This window comes from Ictalurus punctatus, chromosome 15, assembly GCF_001660625.3.
Source record: "Ictalurus punctatus breed USDA103 chromosome 15, Coco_2.0, whole genome shotgun sequence".
Classification (NCBI taxonomy): Eukaryota; Metazoa; Chordata; class Actinopteri; order Siluriformes; family Ictaluridae; genus Ictalurus; species Ictalurus punctatus.
Genome location: NC_030430.2, coordinates 745,146 through 764,796, shown reverse-complemented (window position 1 = coordinate 764,796; position 19,651 = coordinate 745,146). Strand labels below are relative to the sequence as shown.

At 39.2% G+C, this 19,651-nt stretch overlaps 1 protein-coding gene across 1 annotated transcript; it reads right to left on the bottom strand.

Annotated features, from left to right (window-relative positions):
• Positions 1-13,242: 13,242 nt before the first annotated feature.
• On the bottom strand, positions 13,243-19,363 carry hrct1 (histidine rich carboxyl terminus 1). The gene is made up of 10 exons (XM_017488137.3): positions 19,252-19,363; positions 18,124-18,150; positions 17,288-17,483; positions 17,081-17,128; positions 16,841-17,003; positions 15,040-15,152; positions 14,675-14,732; positions 14,337-14,516; positions 14,147-14,227; positions 13,243-13,934 (listed from the first exon to the last, which is right to left on the bottom strand). The coding sequence occupies exons 1-10, from the start codon at positions 19,265-19,267 to the stop codon at positions 13,578-13,580; spliced, it is 1,239 nt and encodes a 412-aa protein (XP_017343626.2). The 5' UTR covers positions 19,268-19,363; the 3' UTR covers positions 13,243-13,577.
• Between the last annotated feature and the right edge of the window lie 288 nt (positions 19,364-19,651).

Genomic DNA, 19,651 nt, shown 5'->3' with positions numbered 1-19,651 from the left:
GTAGCCTACACTGAGTATTAGGCTCACTTTTTGTTAGTGCTTAATTTTTTGAAACATGAGCTACCAGAACACCAAGGGAGGGGTGACAGGCAGCTGTACAGGGAGAGAAAAACCTCCATCATAGGCCAGGGGGTTAATAGCGTGGATTTCTTTATGTGGCAGACCACGTTAATATACGAAGACTTTATTCAGAAGTTTTGCTTGGCAGGACTGGATAAGGAGTGTGGAAAAGGAGGAGATGGAGGGATAGCATGCAGCGAGAGTTCAGTCAACTATATCCCAAGAGATCACAAACTTACAGACTTCACTGTCACCACCAAAGCTGGAGAAGAAAGTGTAGAAGAATGGATAGCTGCCATAAATCAGCGTTTTGAGTCATATAGGTGCCAGAGGAAGATCAAGTGGAACTGACTGATAAAGCAGCACTTAAAATGAGAAGCTAAGGTAAGCTACTGTTGAAAGAAGAGACGATAACATGGATTCCATTTTCAAATTATTTCAGGACACCTACAGGGATGGTACAAGGTTAAAAGCAAGCACCTGGTGAGATGCCTATGCTTACGACTTGCCAGAGAAATTTCATAATTTCATAAGAATTGGCAGAACAATAAGAGGAGCCTCGGCGGGCAATGTGGCGAGCACCCATGGGTCTTCGGTGATCCGGAGCCATGCAGCTGACTAGAGAGCAGATATAGGGCCAGAGATGATTAGGTGCAGCACTTTTGGAGACTGTTTGATGGTGGACGTGAAGATAGCAGGGGTGCATACCAGATGCCTCTTGTATACAGGATTGGAATTTACCACCATTGCTGAGTCTCACTTTAAACAACATTTTGGGGAGCAGGAGATACAGTTGTCATCCGCTAACTGGGTTCAACTTAATGTGGCTAACGGACTAGACGTTCCTGTTCTTGGATGCCTACAGGAAGATATAGAATGCATGGGGAAGGTGCTTAGAGGGAAGTGTGTTTTCACAACAAGTGAAGCATCAAGTGCTTGTGGAGCCCACAATTTCTGTGGCTCTCCTAAGAGGCCTTTTAGTCAACCACAAGCTTGCCAGTCCAGAAAAGTTATGTCCTGGTGTGAGTGTTAAACCTCTGTCAGAAAGCTATTAGGTTGATGCTGAGATCCAGAATTGCAGCTGTGTCTAAGCCTCAGGAGGTAGTTCCTAAAAAGTGGGTGGAATTTGAGGAGAATGATGATGAGCTGCATGTCAGAAGATGGATACAGTGTAGCATTCAGGCTAAAAGCCATCCAGAACAGCCATCAGGTGAATCAGGAGGGGCTGTCAGAGTCACAACTTGAGGAGCTAAACGATCTGCTTATGTGACACAGCAACGTTTTCTCCATGAGTGACACTGATTATGGGTACACGACGATGGTGATGCATAGCATACCCATAGGAGATGCACAGCCAGTCAAGCAATACCACCAACAAGTCCTACTTCAAGTTTTTAAGGAGTTTAAGAGACATGTGCAAGATCTGGTCAGCCAAGGTATATTGGAGGAGAGTCACAGTCTGTGATCAAAAGGATGGTGTTTATTTTTGTTGTGACTATTAGCAATTCAATCAGGTCACATTCAAGGATTCTTATCCCCTTCCTCATGTGGAGGAATCCTTGGATGTGTTGCACACATTAAAATGAGTAATGCATGTTTGGGGTGATGTAGCTTTTTTATTTATTCACGGTTGTCTTTATCTGTAATTAATTACAAGACATATTAATCATTAGAGAACAGAATACATGCTGCGACAGTGTAGCTCATCACCCCGAGCAGTGACGTTCTAGCTCTGTTACAAAATCAACCCGAACAGTATGTACACAAATTAATACAGATACAAAACAATACCATTGTCTTTATGCTTTGTAACCATGCCACATTTCAACACAGATGAATACAACACCCAAACCGTCTGAGCCGTACTTCTAATGCTTTTAGCTTTGGATCCTGCACACTTGCTAGCCTTAGCCTATTTAGCGCCATGGCTAACTAGTGAATGCTACAACCAAAAATCTCTTATTACTGGGGCTGACGGCCAACTTCCCCACATAACCCACGACTCATCTAACACTCAAAACTCACTATTTAACTCGTTTCATATTCATTTGCTTACCTGCAAATAATTACAAGACATATTAATCATTACAGAACAGAATACACTCTGCGACAGTGCAGCTCAACACCCTGAGGAGTGATGTTCTAACTCTGTCCTTTCGCGGGTGTTTTCCCCCTACCACTGGTCATCAGCGCCCTCTATTGGTATAAGTACCAATTATTCTTTCTGTCTCTCATCACGACTAATATTTGAACGGTAATTGTTGAATAATTATAACAGCAAAAATTACAGGCCTTCAGTCTTACTGATTACTGTCAATACCCATAACCAAAATAATATGGGGGGGGGGGGGGGGGTGTTCTTATTAACAGTTTCCGGGGGGAGTCTTCTTATTAACAGTTTCCTTACACCCTCCCCTCCACAATGTAACTGTGGCACTTTCTGGACCACATTAGAAATCTTGCAGAATTACACCACAGTGGTATATACATAGACTATAACCAAATAGGAGTCAGACCAACAATACTGTACTGTAACCAGCATTTATCTCCTGTTCATGCCATAGATATGTAGTAGCTGTCATTGTGCACGATGACAATCCACCACCGCCTCCGCCTTTAGCGTGGGTGTCTGTATCGTTACTGAGTAAGTTCCTTTAACAACAGGATAGTCTAGCATCTTCCTATTTATACTGTGACATAACCCTGCTGATGTAAGCAAGTGTCAGGTGCCTAGCGCTAAAACAATATTAATTGTAACTTCTTCCCTTTACAGATAATAAACCCATTATGAACACAACTTATTTATAACATAAAGAACAAATACAGGTTTCGTATCGATCAGCCATCGTAGGCTGTCCCAATCTATGGTAAGTAAACAACTTCTTTTGTTTTCTTATTCTCAAAGGATATTTTTGTTCTTGGACAAGAGAATGGTCAGCCTCCTCTTGGTCACTGTCCACAGATGGCTCATCTTCCGATTGAGGACCTAGTATTTCCCTGTGCTGCTCCTGCCCACTCTCCTTTTCATCTGGTGGTACTAGTTGTTTTGTGTAATTCTCCCCAATCAGATGCCCATCTCTAGCCACTCCATTGCCTGGATCCAACCGGGATGCGTCTGCACTCAAATGACCCTCGACCTCTTTGCTTGGCATATGTCTGATGATACATCTCCAGGTGTCCTCATCTTCTGAGTTCTCTTCTTGTTCCTTGTCCTTTTGTTTTTATGATCTGTCTTCTTTCTAACCTTTCTAGGTTCAGTAGGTGCATTTTCCTTTTCTAAAGGTAGGAAGTCACATGGCAACAGCAAGTTCCAGTGGATTATTCTAATTCGTCCTTGGCCATTCTCAGGCTTCAGTTCATACACCGGACTGTCAGGGTGTTTCCTCTTTGTTACCAGATAGACTTGTTCTTCCCAGAATGATCTCAGCTTCCCTGGCCCTCCTTTCTCATTCATATTGCGAATTAGCACTCCACCTCCAGGTTCTAGGTCAACATCGTAGGCCTTCCTGTCATAGAGTATTTTCCCTCGCACCCCTTCCTTGCAGGCAGATTCTGAGGCTAATCTGTAGGCCTCCTCCATTCAGACTCTCCATTTCTCTGCATACTTTTGGTGGGAGGAGCTTTGATATTTAGCTGTTAAACCAAACATGAGGTCAATCGGGAGTCTTGGGTTTCGACCAAACAACAGGAAGTAGGGAGCATAGCCAGTAGCCTCACTGCGTGTACAGTTAAAAGCATGAGCCACCTTGTTCAGGGAAGTCTTCCAGTCTGCTTTAGCTGCCTCCGTTAGGTTTCTGAGCATAGCCAGTAGCGTCCTGTTGAAGTGCTCTACCTGCCCATTCCCCTGTGGGTGGTAGAGTGTAGTGCGGGACCCTGTGACTGCACTATATTCCTCCAGCTTGGCGAACAGTTTGTTCTCAAACTCTCTCCCCTGGTCGTGATAGATTCTTGTGGGAAATCCAAATCTCAGAACAAAGTCTCCATATATCTTTTCAGCAGCCGTTTTTGCAGTCTTGTTCCTGCAGGGTAGGCCTAGGCAAACCGTGTGAAATGGTCCATAATGACCAAAATACATTCATATCCTCCCTTACATTTCTCCAAGTGCAAAAAGTCAATGGAGACCAGTTCAAATGGGTATGTGGTCACAATATTAGTGAGCGGAGCTCACAGCTGCATACCTGGGTGATGTAGTGTTCCACGTCCCTCTGCATGTGAGGCCAGTAAAAGCGGTCCCTTATAAGATGCAATGCCCTCTCAACTCCCAGATGCCCCATATCCTGATGTAGTTCCTTGTAAACCAGCTCATGGACCTTTGTTGGTAAGACCAGTTGAGATCTATTAGCTGTTTTTCTATACAACTGTATATTAAACCGGCGATTAAACCAGGTGGAAACACCAGGAGGAGAAATGCTTGGCTTTTGCAGTATCTTGTTCTATAATATGAAGGTGCTACGATTTGTACAGATCTCAACACCTGTATCTGTCATGAATGCAGTAATATATCAAGCAACCGAAGCACAGCATGATGAGAATTAGCTCCATGACTCATCTGACGTGAGAACTATGTACTACCGAACCCAGCAGGTGTTCTTTGTTGCTACGCTAACCTCTACAAGCACCAGCAATGCAGTCCATTAGTATGCGGTTTAACCCTCCCGTAGCTATCACCGTCGCAGTTTGTGTTTCAAACCCTCACACCCTCCCCTCCAATACAGATGCCTTCAAGAATGCACAGTTCTTTACTACACTGGATCTTACAGCAGGTTATTTCCAAGTGGCTGTAAGTGAAAAAGACAGGGAAAAGATTGAGGTCATAATGCCATTTGGGTTGTTCGAGTGGCCCCGGATGCCATTTGGTTTGTGAAACTCTCCGGCCACCTTTTAACGTTTGATGGGAGCACAGCTGGGTGACCTGGCCTTTGCTGTTCTCTTAATCTATCTCGACAATATCATTGTGTTTTCAGTGGGCTTCAATAGTCATTGTGAGAAGTTAGAGCTGGTCTTTTCCAGGCTGTGTCAACATGGACTGAAGCTGAAACCAAGTAAATGTTTCCTGCTAAGGTCAAAAGTAAGGTTTTTAGGACATGTAATTAAAGTGGACAAAAAGAAATTTCAATGCTTGGACACATGGCCTTCCCCGACGAGCGTCAGAGAAGTTCAGCAGCTGTTGGGATTTATGAGTTACTACCGCTGTGTTGTGGCAGGTTTTGTGCTTGCAAGGCCCTTACATGCTCTGGTTGGGAAAGGTAACAACAGCAAGTCATCAGAACCGTTCATCTGGAGTGAGAAGAGTCAGAGTCATTCAACAAGCTAAAGAAGTGTTTGATGTCACCATCAATTCTTGCTTACCCTGATTTTCAGTGCCCATTCATTGATGGATGGGAGCCTCAATGAACTTGGAGCCATACTTAGCCAAAAACAAGGGTGTCATAGAGCATATTATTGCCTATGTAAGCAGAGACTTAAAGGGATCTAAGAAGAACTGTAGGAACTATAGTACTTTCAAGTTGGAGTTACTAGCACTTAAGTGGGGAGTAACTGAGAATTTCAAGGCGTACCTGATGTTCGCCAAGTTTCAGGTCATTACCAATCACAACCCCCTTTGCTACTTGGAGATGGCCAATCTTGGAGGGGTACAACAGCATTGGGCCACTCAGCTGGTGGAATTCAACTTCAAGGTTTGCTACAAGCCTGGCAGGCAGAACATCAATTCTAATGTTCTTTGTTGGATTTCTTGGGTTGTAGAACCTGAGGACGATGACACGGGAAAAGACTTAATTCAGTTGAGCTCAGATGAAGTGCATGCATGCTTGTGGCTAGGTAAAGAAGAGGAAGGCAATGAACCCAATGTCCAAGTTTCCAAGCAAGCAGAGATAAAGAAAGGTGTCAATGGTTACAGTTGGTCAGCTGTTGAAGAGCAACAGAGAAAAGATCCATGTATAGTGCCTGTGTATGATGTTGTATACAAGAATGGAAGATTAGTGCCAAGTAGTTTCAGGACAATGGGACCAAATGACTGCAATTCTGCAGGGGTGCTTATTAGACCTGGTAACAGAGTATTGTTGCGTAGCCACAAGTTTTGAGGACAAAACAAATTTCAAGACAAGAGTCCGTACTGTATTTGGTAGTTTGTCCAGAGAGAGTGGGTCCCATGAAGGTGGTTCATAGTGATCAGTTGAGACATCGTATCTTTCCCTCACCCATTAGACAGGCTATACATGCACACAGAGGAAAAGAGTTCTCAGGCACAGACACTGACTCACATGACATTGTCTACATTCCACATACTACACACAAAGAACACAAGCTTACCTGAGGAAGTCGAGGAAAGAGGTGGAGTGGTATCTAATGAAGGTAGTGTAGCAGAGGATGAGAGAGCAGAAACAGAACAAGATGGGGAATCTGAAGACTCTGACATTTCAGAAGCTGACAGTAGAGGGAAACCAGAGTTTAGACATTGTAATAGAGAAACACAGGGTAAATTGCCTGCAAGGTATAAGGATGACTACATTATGTAATTGTGGTTTTAGGTGTCAATGCAAATGTAAAAAAAAAAAAAAAAAATGGGAAAAAAGAAAGTGCTGCTTGTGCTACTTGTTTAAAGTGAATATCTATGCAAAAGTGGAAAATATTATTGTATTAATGAATCTAATGTAATGATCATTGTGTTTTTCTGCTTTTCCCTGTAGGAAAACAGGGAATTGTTGTTTTTTTTTTTTTTTTTTTTGCTTTTCTCCATGTGGCTGATGCAGTGTGAAATAATTTTTCGCCAGAGATATAAGTGAATGATTTTTGATGTATATACTTTTTTTTGTATTAGTCTCTCTAAGGAAAGGGTGCTGAGGTGATATTATTATTTTTTCCTTTTTGCTTTTTATCATTGCCCCACGGAATTCACATTTGCTTTCTCTTGGGAGTGTTGCAGTATTTTTTTAAAAGAAAGTTTTGGAAAGCTCTTCCTGATTGCAACACTGCATAATGCTTTGAACTGGCACTGAACTGGTCACGTAAGAGAAGAGGGACTGTGTTTGAACTTTAGAGATTTTTTGGTGAAAGACTGTTTTCATGTGGATGTTTTTCTTGTATTCTGGGGGAAAGACTCTGAACAGGTTGCGGTTTATTGAAGCAGATTACCCTGCCATAGCAGGATGCTCCTTTGCCAGCCCAGTTAGGCAGTAAGGTAAATTTAAAATTTCTGGGATTGTAAGTCACACACAGGTATGTTGCCTAACGCCAGGAAGTGTCTCTTATGGGTTGTGGCATCTATTGAACATTTATGACTGAACTGAACTGTCCATCATCTGAGCAATACAATTGAACTGTGACTACTGGAGCATTGAAATTAAATTGTTTGCTGGGTGAATATTGAATTAGTATGTTAGTCATACTGATGACTAACAAAAGTCTTAAACAAATTGAAGCTTTATTGATTTCTATTTTGTTTGGCATGTTCCATGTGAACTAGGTTGTGGGCTTATTACTGTTTTTCTTGACAATTATTATCAAATTGGTATTATTTAATTTTTATATGTTTATTGCAAGTTTAAAGTAAATAAGGATCACTAAACAAAGTGACATGTGATTTTAGATTTTAGATTGACTGCAACAACTAATAGATAATAATCTATTATGAAAATCGTTGTCAACAAATCTCATTATTGATTAGTTGGTTGGTGCACGGCACGGGGCACGTTTACACATTGTGTTACTTCTGTTCCAAAAACATGTATTGGAGAGTACAAACCAAAGTTGTGTCCCAAATTATATACTATAAACTTACACTAAGCACTATGTATTTTACCATTATTTAACCAACCAGAAATATAAGCTGCTTCAAAGTTGATGGGACATGACATCAAACGTTGGTAATGCGATTCTGCTAGCTTTAGCAGAATACCCAGTCAATGAAAATGTGTTTCTTCAGTTTACTGTTTATATCAGTGTTAGCTTTTATGCTCAACATGACCTCAGTCACCAACCGACGGAGGTGTAATCGTGAAGTGACAGCAGAAAAAAGGGTGCACCCCAAGTCCTCTAAGGCAGGGGGGGCATTTTATATTAAATGCCACAAATAAGTCTATAACCTGCAAACTTTACAAAGCGGAGTTTGTGAAACACAGAAGAACGACAGTGATGCACGAGCACAAACTTATGTTCATATCCAAAATGCTCCGCTGTTCAAGGGGTTGGGGAAACTGGTGCGAATTGCTTAAAATGTTTAGTTTAATTCAAGTTTATTGTCATTATATGGTGTATTTGCATGCTTGAAGTGTAACTTCTGTCGATTATTATAATGGGAGCGATCTATTTGTAACGAGGCCATGTTGCTCCTCACTCGCAATGTAGATGTGGTGATAAACAGTGTGGCGCAAATAAGATCTGTAATGTTAAATTAAAATGGTACGATCAAAGTAAACATAAGTAAAACGCTATACCTAAAGGCAGTAAGTAACAGAAACCATAAGGTGCAGTGAAAGTTACATTTTATTACTAATTAAAGACTGTAGCTTAATTATCAGTGCTTTTTTGTGCATCCATAAAAAATAATGCATATATACTTATATATAAAATGTAAAATTATATGTTATATATAATGTTTAATTAATAACTAATAATGTAATGTTTTAGTCTGAAGTTTATATTTGTAACACTCAGTTTGTGGATTTTATTTTAAATGCATGAAAAAATGGTACTGAAAGTTTGGGGTTGAGAATTAGTGAGAATTCCCCACTACATTTACAACAAGCAATTGCAACCATAACATTTCAGTGATGCCATTTGAGAATTGGAAGAGTCCTCAATTCACAATATGCATTGAACCTCACAACAAACATTTTTGCTCAGAACAATGGGTCTTACAAAAGTACAATATGCCTTTTAAACAAAATAAAGTGAATATAACAACATGAATACTGATACCAATGAAAAAAAAAGACTTTCATAACTGGCTTAATTTTCCAAATTTACAGTTTCCTCCCAGTGTTGCAATCTGCCCTGCACATCTGTGGAAGTTTAGTGTTCGTAAGAAATCCAAAAGCGCACACACAGCACAGGGCTGAATTTTGTGAGCCACATGCAAACAAGCATCAGAAAGAGGCAGCTAGGGCTCATGTGGTAGGGCAGGTTGCCCATAATTGTAGGGTTGGCAGTTCAATTCCTGGCCCATATGTCTCTACATGCCAAAGTGTCCTTGGACAAGACACTGAACCCCAAGTTGCTCCCTATGGCAAACTAGTGCCTTACATGGAAGCACTGCAGCCATTGGTGTGTGTGAATGAGAAACAGTGTAAAGCACTTTGTAGAACTGCTAAGGTAAAAAAAAAAAAAAAAAGTGCTGCATACAGTATCTCACAAAAGTGAGTACACCCCTCACATTTTTGTAAATATTTGATTATATCTTTTCATGTGACAACACTGAAGAAATGATACTTTGCTACAATGTAAAGTAGTGAGTGTACAGCTTGAATAACAGTGTAAATTTGCTGTACCCTCAAAATAACTCAACACACAGCCATTAATGTCTAAACCACTGGCAACAAAAGTGAATACACCCCTAAATGAAAATGTCCAAATTGGGCCCAATTAGCCATTTTCCCTCCCCCGTGTCATGTGACTTTTTAGTGTTACAAGGTCTCGGGTGTAAATGGGGAGCAGGTGTGTTAAATTTGGTGTCATCGCTCTCACACTCCCTCATACTGGTCACTGGATGTTCAACATGGCAACTCATCGCAAAAAACTCTGAGGATCTGAAAAAAAGAATTGTTGCTCTACATAAAGATGGCCTAGGCTAAAAGAAGATTGCCAAGACCCTGACACTGAGCTGCAGCACGGTGGCCAAGACCATACAGTGGTTTAACAGGACAGGTTCCACTCAGAACAGGCCTCGCCATGGTCGACCAAAGACGTGAGTGCACGTGCTCAGCGTCATATCCAGAGGTTGTCTTTGGGAAATAGACGTATGAGTGCTGCCAGCATTGCTGCAGAGGTTGAAGGGGTGGGGGGTCAGCCTGTCAGTGCTCAGACCATACACCGCACACTGCATCAAATTGGTCTTCTAAAGACGCCTCTTCTAAAGATGATGCACAAGAAAGCCCACAAACAGTTTGCTGAAGACAAGCAGACTAAGGACATGGATTACTGGAATCATGTCCTGTGGTCTGATGAGACCAAGATAAACTTATTTGGTTCAGATGGTGTCAAGCGTGTGTGGTGGCAACCAGGTGAGCTGTACAAAGACAAGTGTGTCTTGCTTACAGTCAAGCATGGTGGTGGGAGTGTCATGGTCTGGGGCTGCATGAGTGCTGCCGGCACTGGGGAGCTACAGTTCATTGAGGGAACCATGAATGCCAACATGTACTGTGACATACAGAAGCAGAGCATGATCAGTATGTACTATTCCAGCATGATAATGACCCCAAACACACCTCCAAGACGACCACTGCCTTGCTAAAGAAGCTGAGGGTGAAGATGATGGACTGGCCAAGCACGTCTCCAGACCTAAACCCTATTGAGCATCTGTGGGGTATCCTCAAACAGAAGATGGAGGAGCACAAGGTCTCTAACAACCACCAGCTCCATAATGTCGTCATGGAGGAGTGGAAGAGGACTCCAATGGCAACCTGTGAAGCTCTGGTGAACTCCATACCCAAGAGGGTTAAGGCAGGGCTGGAAAATGATGATGGCCACACAAAATATTGACACTTTGGGCCTAATTTGGACATTTTCACTTAGGGGCATACTCACTTTTGTTGCCAGCGGTTTAGACATTAATGTCTGTGTGTTGAGTTATTTTGAGGGGACAGCAAATTTACACTGTTACACAAGCTGTACACTCACAACTTTACATTGTAGCAAAGTGTCATTTCTTCAGTGTTGTCACATGAAAAGATATAATCAAATATTTACAAAAATGTGAGGGGTGGACAGCACTTTTGTGAGATACTGTAAGTGCAGACCATTTACCACTTTACCAAAGTCAGCTGCTTTCTTTGACATATACATGATGTTTGAGCACATGAGTATGATGTGTTTAAGACATAATGGAAATAAGCGGATTGTATTTTTGGAAGGGAGGTGATGCATAAAGTATGATCATTTATTATTATTATTATTATTATTATTATTATTATTATTATTATTATTATTATTATTATCATTATTATTATTATTATTATTATTATTATTATTATTATTATTGCTGTACTTAATTGTATTTTTATTAAAAGAAAGGGAGGGAGGTGATGTATAAAGTATGTTCATTTATTATTATTATTATTATTATTATTATTATTATTATTATTATTATTATTATTGCTTTACTTAATTGTATATTTTAATTGAAAAAACTGCAGAGGTGCTTGAGCCATGCAAATAAGGTCTGGCATCATCCAGCAGACTTTACATACTGGAAACTGAAACTATGGATGAATATTGTATACACATTCACACCAAAGAATGTTTTGTGTAGTGTCAGTACAATTACCTTAAATTTGTTAAATGTTTTCTAACATTATAATGATAAATAGTGATATCACATATGGAATGGTAAAGCAATAGATTTGCCAGAGCCAGTCCAGATTTCATCCTCCTTTTGCTGCTATAACCTCCACTCTCCTGGGAAGGCTTTCCACTAGATTTTGAAGCATGGTTGAGGGGATTTGTGCACATTCAACCGCAAGAGCATTATTGAGGTCAGTAACTGATATGGGACGAGGAGCCATGGGGCACAGTCATCTTTCCAATTCATCCCAAAGGTGTTCAGTGGTGTTGAGGCCATGCAAGTTCATCCACTCCAACCTTGACAAACCATATATATATATGAAATATAATGAGGAGGAGCCATTATCATTCCCCCCAAAAAATCTTTACTTTGCAAAGAACTCCTTGGCCTAGGAATGGCCATGGAAATCGATTTTAATTGTAGATTACATGAAATATGGCCCAATACTTTAATTGGACATTACCTAATTAACCATCTGCACCAGAAGCTTCCTCTGTAATTTTATGCCTAAATTAATTGCTATCTTGGAACACTGAATTGCCATTGGACCAGCAGACTGAGACAATGGACAACATTAATTAATATTAGCTAGGAGTGACTGGCTGTGCCCTTGCTGAGGCAGCAAGACTGAGATTTATGGCTGCTTCTTTATGTAAAGTTGTTCGTTAAGTGAAACACACTAGATTGTGTAAGCAGCAAATGTTTAAGATTAATTGTGCTAGTTAATCACTGTCAAACAGTCATTTTACTGTATATGTTTTTTTTCTGGCTGGATGATTAATTGCTGAAAATTGCTATTTACATTTTAATTTACATTTTAAATCTCTCAAAACTCAACAAAAGCAGCAAAATAACTCTTGACGGATCACAATCCAACTTTGCCTTGGTATGAAGGTCCTCTAATAGTCTAACAAAGCCACACACAAGCCAGATGGATTGATTTATAACAGTGTTACAGAGCAGCATTTTATAAGAAACTAATTTATAATTTAATTCACATTAATTCTAATGTGTCTAATTTCTAATTAGACACAAAACTAATTTTGGGTCTAATTTCCACAAAATGCAAAGTGACTATATATGCACATCAATTTATCCATATTCATAATGAAATTATTGATGTTTGTACAGATGGTGGAAAACCCTGTTTTAATGCTACATGCACATAAACATCCTCCAAGCACATTAAGATTCAAGCAGCTGATACAGCTGCTGAGATTTCTTGTGTGTCACACAAAGGAAGAAAATAGTGTGTAATTTTACTGCTCCCAATTAGAGAGTCATAGACCGTGCAATCCCTCTAATCACTTTGTTTGACAGCCACAGGCAGCCAGAAGACCAGAGGTGTGTGCATGCATCTGTGTGTGTGTGTGTGTGATATTTTAAGATAACTACATAATAGTTGTAATAAATCTGTACATGCATTAGGAAAACCACAGTAAAAGCAAATTGCTCCTCCGCACACATCCTGCTCTCTAAGGGAGTAGTGTATGGTATGAAATGCTCAGGTGTTAGGTTCACATACTGCCCATGCGCACGCATGCACGCACACTCACACACACACACACACACACACACACACACACACACACACACACACACACGGTCACAGAGACATTGTTTAACTCTAATTGTATAACTAACTACTAAAAAAAGCATAAATATAGTATGGTATAAGGAAATTGAAAGCAGTGAATTGGAATATTTATTTCATAACACTAATTAACCAATATTCAAACTAATAACATTTTCCGCACAACATTGGAATATTTATTTAGCAAAAGCATGATTAGATATTAGAGAACTAATGTGTAAACAAAATATATATATCACTGTCTCAATGCCTTAATGCAATTTTAAGCAACATTCAACACTCTCATGCTATTGCTATGATATTTGATTAATATAAGTGGCATCACATTACTCAACAATGTTTGAATAGACGTGATTATTAGGCTGTCTTTCCTTTAAGCTGAAATTTGTCTGATTACTTTTGACCATGATGCAAACACCCTTTCTAACCGTGATGACTGTTAAAATGGTGACTGTTACTATGGTGACCATGTCCGTGGTGTCCACATCTGTGGTGATGGTGTTCATGATGATGGTGTCGATGGTGATGCCCATGCTGATCATGCCCGTGATGACGATGCCCATGCTGACCATGCCCGTGATGACGATGCCCATGCTGACCATGCCTGTGATGACTATGCCCGTGGTGATCATGCCTGTGGTGATGCCTGGTAATCACATTTAATTCAAGAATCGCCTTTTCATTTTCAGTGCAGTTGAGACAAACAGAGTTGAAAAAGTTGCCAACGTCTAACATGACAACCCCAACACCACCAAGTCCTTTCTGTAGTACCCTTGACACCTGTGAATGTGTAGTTATAGTATTAGTCAGCTGAATATTTATTGCATTGCATTATTCATAATTTGTGATATAATTTATTCATATTCAGTTTATATTCTCTATGGTTGTCCATGCAGAATTCTACTGTCTGAATGCAATAAAACACTCTTTCCTCCACAGACATTGTTAATAAAGCTAGGATTAATAGTATTGAAAATTCAAAGCATCCTCACATCTTTCCCATGGCTTTGAGCATGCTCAAGTATTGTTAAAGTCTTAAATTCCTTTCGTCCACTCTTAATGGCCTGGCAGACCTAATGGGAAATATTGATAATTCTCAATTATTAATTAGACCAAAATCCAATTTTTTTAATTACCTCCTCTGAATCATTCCTAAGAAAGTAATCAATCTGTCAAGATTACCTGTTTGGCTATAATCATCCCAGGGGCATTCATTTGCTCCACTTTCCTCTCTGGATTTATGCCTACAATCCTGGACTGGCTACAACTCTGTCTTTTTCGAAGCGGTTGTAGAATTGCAGGCAAGACCAGGATAAGCTTCTTGAGGTCAACTTGGTCCTGCCAGTAATTGACTGTGCTGTCCTATGATGGAAGAGAGTGAGGTATAAATAACCAATCACCTTAAATATCAAATATATTATGCTATAAATATATACTGACATAAAATGGATCATTTATTTACATAAAAATTTAATTTGTATTGAAGGAAATTTCAAATGAAAATATTCTGAAGAACTTACAATTTGTGGCCCTTCATTATTGGGAATCAGTGACAGTAGGCATATGAAGTCAACATACCTTTACAATAAAACATTTATATTAAAAAGAAAGAAAGAAAGATATATATATATATATATATATATATATATATATATATATATATATATATATATATATATATATATATATATATATATATATATATCATGTGTTATGCATACATCTTATTAGTTGTACAGCCAGTAAACAGTCAATAAAAGACAAGTCCTCACTTGAGCAATTCTAACTTATATCAAAAACCAACATCTAAGCAGTTTCATGAGGACTTAAAACAGTAAAAGTTTAAGATGTACAATGGCATCTTTTCAGAATGTATTGCACTCACTGTGACAAACTTTTCTTGTCAATACAAGTGCTGATGTTGTCACAATGTTCCAGAAGAGACACAGCAACAAGCAATGACTTGTTAGCAGTATGGTCAATCCATCCTCTCAGTTCCTGCATGAAACAATTAAATACACAGTATGGCCAAATGTTTGCGGACACCTGACCATGGCCAGAGCCATATCACCGGGTAGTTCTCGCCTGGTTTCCCATTGAAGCTATGGAGCTAAGCTTTGGATGAGAGACCTCCTGGGGAAAACTAAGTTTACTGCTGGAAGTGGTATTAGTGAGGCCAGCAGGGGGCGCTCACCCTGTAGTCTGTGTGGGGCCTAATGCCCCAGTATAGTGACAGGGACACAATACTGTAAAGGCACCTGAGGTCCTGTTAAACTGAGGTCCTGTTAAAATCCAGAACCGTTCTCGTAATCTCGTAATGATTACGGGTATAACCCTGGTGTCCTGGCAAATTCCCCCATTGGTCCTTATCAATCATAGCCAATAATAATCTCCATCCCTGAATTGGCTACATCACTCACTTCTCTCTTCTACTAATAACTGGTGTGTAGTGGGCATTCTGATATACACACATACACTCTGAACTGAATCGAACCATCCAACCATCCAACTCCCATTGAAATATTTGCACATTCCTGCATTGACACTGCTACTGTGTTATAAAATTATAATATCTAATTTATTGTCACTATATACACTTTATATACACTTTACCTGGCTGCTACCACTATAACTGCTATGTTCGTATTTGGTATAAGCTAATTTGCTGAATACTCAGACTTAGCATGTTTTGTTTACATTTATACCATTTTTAAATTATATCGTTACTCCATGGCACCTATCTTTTGCACTACTTGTATATCAGACACTTCCACACTAAAACTGTGTACTGTTCGGTGCGACACTGTCACTTACTGTGTCTATTTTCCTGTTTTAGTAGTACTGTACTGTTGTTACCATACGTCTGCATGTGCACTTTATGTAGAATGTTTGTGGATCTTATTAGTTCTGTGTCTCATGTGGGTAGTGTGTTGTTTTATGTAGCACCATGGTCCTGGAAGAACGTTGTTTTGTTTCACTGTGTAGTGTACCAACTGTATATGGCTGAAATGACAATAAAACCACTTGAACTTGAACTTGGCGTACTATGGCTGCTGTCACATCATCCAGGTGGATGCTACACACTGGTGGTGGTTGAGGAGATTTTCCCCCCATACAATGTAAAGCACTTTGAGTGCCTAGAATGGTGCTACATAAATCTAAGGAATTATTCATTATTATTACTCATACTTGGTCTTTCCCTTCACTGGAACTAAGAGGCCTAGCACAAACCTGTTCTAGCATGACAATACCCCATTCACAAAGAGAGGTCCTTGAAGACATGGTTTACCAAGGTTGGAGTGGAAGAACTCAAGTGGCCTACACAACATCAACCCAATAAACACCTTTGAGATTAAGTGGAATGCAAACTGCACCCTAGGCCTTCTCACCTCTCATCAGTGCCTGACCTCACTAATGCGCTTGTGGCTGAATGAGCGCAAATCCCCAGTCACCTTCCCAAATCTAGTGAAAAGCCTTCCCAGAAGAGTCAAGGTTATTATAACATCAAGTGGGGACTAAATCTAGAATGGGACGTTCAGAAAGCACACATGGATGTGATCAGGTGTCCATAAACTGTTCGCCATATAATGTATTTATAAAACTATAATGTCCAGAATGACAGTTGCTTTACAATAGCTTCACAACTCAGATGATATAACAGCATCCGAAAAAAGATTGTATATTACCTTAGTGAAACCTGTGAGAGTTTCCGTGTTCCTGAGAGTTTCATCAGTGTCCTGCTCTAACCATGTCAGCTCCACTCCATCATAATTGTTCTTCATCAGATATTTCAGTGTTGAGTTAATAAAATTATCCAGAGTAATCTGTTGCTTGGTCAACACCTCCAACCTACACACAAGAATTTGATGCTATGTACAAAAAATTTCAGAAAGTAGCAATTTCATTAACTGCACTACTCTGAATACCTTGACTGCTTCACACCAACACCAAGCAACATCTTTAGAGTTGGATTCCTGAGCAAAGATGTGTAGTATTCATTTTATTATATTCTGATTTGAAAAAAAAAAAACCCACAAAAAACAAAATAATAATAATAATAATAATAATAATAATAATAATAATAATAATAATAATAATAATAATAAATAGCTTGCTTATTTCACTGTACTGACCCGTCTTTCAGCATTTTCAGCATGGAGCTAAAAGGGTCCACATCCGGGGACAAGGTTTTTAAACTGAAGTCATCATCAATATAAGCAGTGGAGTAAATAATATGAGTGCACAAGAAAGGATCAAGTGGAAAAAACATGTGCTGCAGGGATGCATCCATATAACAGGCCACTGTAGAGTCACTTTGAGCAGCAGAGGCTTAGGGGGAAAAAAAAAACAGAAACAGCCAAAACATATAAATATTAAAAAGTCTGAAATCAGTTTAAATCCATGGAAATGTTTGCTGCATTTCATTACTTATTTGACTTGTATGTCTCTGATCTTGTATGTACTGTAGGATCTTATGTCAGTACCTATTAAATAACCTCTTAGTCTTTCACTGTTCAAGTAAATGGGCTGTGTTTCTATCACACTTCACCTAGGCACCCAAAATGCCATTATTCATTCATTCATCTTCACTAGCTGCTTTATCCTGGTCAGAAACACTGGGCATGAGTCAGGAATGTACCCTGGATGGGACAACAGTTCATCGCTGGGCACACAGACATTAATATTCTCATTTACACCTACTGGCAATTTAGCATCACCAGTCCACCTACTGGTATGTTTTTAGGAGGTGGGAGAACACACTCGATCACAGTGAGAATGTGTGAAATTCTGCACTGACTGTACTCTAAGCTCAGCATCGAACCAGGGGCATGGTGAAGCAGCATCACAATGCTATATATATATAATGCTATATATAGTATATTGTGATCACATCACAATATACTAGATCATCAGTATGATGAAAATGTTTTCAGCAACACAAATGGTGACAATTGGTGGTAAGACTCACCTGCTGATATCACCAGACATGCAAACACTAAAATAGAAGAATGAAAGGAAAGAATTTTGTTCACTGCATAACTTTGTTTTTGTTTACTGTACACTCAGTTTGTGTATTAAAAAATGAGCAGTTACAGTACTGTGCAAAAGTTTTAGGCACATGCAAAGAAATGCTGCAGAGCAAAGATGCCTTCAAAATATAAAATTAAATGTTTCTACATTAAAAAGAAATACTGTAAAGAGTAGTAAACAGTAGTAAATGAAATTAAACTCAATATTTGGTGTGACAAAAAAACAACAATAAATAGTAGTCTACAGTACAATGTGTGCAGTTTTATAAGGAAATTAGCTGCTAAGTTTTATTGAGCATTTGCAGAACCAGCCACATTTCTTCTTGAGACTTTGACTGTCACAATTGCTTCTTATTTTTTCAGCAAAACCCAGCAGCCTTCACTGTGTTTGTTTGTTTGTTAGTTTGTCAGAAAGTGGTCTCTTACGTAATATTCTGCTTTCTTTAATGGCATACACACATTTTTCTGTAACATTTAATTTTGTGCTAGAAAACTAATGTTTTGGAATCTAAAATATTTTTTGTACTGACTATAACAACGTTTGTACTCAAAAAACAGGGTGCCTAAAACTTTTGCACGGTACTGTAGTTAGAAATAAACTACATCGATATGGAAATACATTCATAAGCAGTACAATTTGCCATATTATGTTTTGTTTGTGAAGGGGAACTGTGTGTGTGTGTGTGTGTGTAGTGCTCTACAGACATCAACAAAAAAAAAAGAAAAGAAAACCCACATCCTCAAAATATAAACTAGACCACTAGAGGCTTATTTGACACCAGAACACTGAAATTCTGTTTTTGCAGTCTGAAGCTATTTTATTTCAGATGCACTGGCTGTTATGCAAAACAAGTGAATATATGATGCATCAAAGTAGGTCTAATATATTAGCATCTAATCTACCACAAAGTAATTGCACACATGTTTTATTAACTTTGGTAAATCAAATCTGTACAGTAGCCCTAAATACAATTCACACACACACACACACACAGAGAGAGAGAGAGAGAGAGAGAGAGAGAGAGAGAGAGAGAGAGAGAGATCGCGAGATCGCTCAGTGTACTTACCTACAGTGATCTGCATTGTTTGGCTGTGCTTTAAATTGTATACTCAATGCTACTGGCCAAAGCTGCAGAGCAAGCCTGCTGATAAAGTAGCACTACACACACCACATCCTGTACAAGTACATACACATCTGATATATGATACACCTCAACATACTTCCTGTTTTGAGTATAACTTTGTCATACAAACCACTACCCTATTATTGAATTTGTCAAATAATAAGTATTAATCACATACTTATGAATTAATTTCTGAATTAAAGTCTACTCAACATGGTAATGAAATCCAGTAAGTTTTGTAATAACAGCTGGCAGCCCACCAAACTTGACTTTCAAAATGTTATTGTTGAAACAGGTGCAGTAGCAGTTGGTGGTGATATTAGATGAGAGGAAAAAAATAAGT

Bases quoted from the DNA above. Each gene is read 5' to 3' on its own strand.
- hrct1 (XM_017488137.3), bottom strand. The intron at 17,129-17,287 runs GTCAGTACAGTG...ATCTTTGCTCAG, and splicing joins CTGAAAATGCTGAAAGACGG to GAATCCAACTCTAAAGATGT. The intron at 13,935-14,146 runs GTGAGGATGCTT...ACACATTCACAG, and splicing joins CTCAAAGCCATGGGAAAGAT to GTGTCAAGGGTACTACAGAA.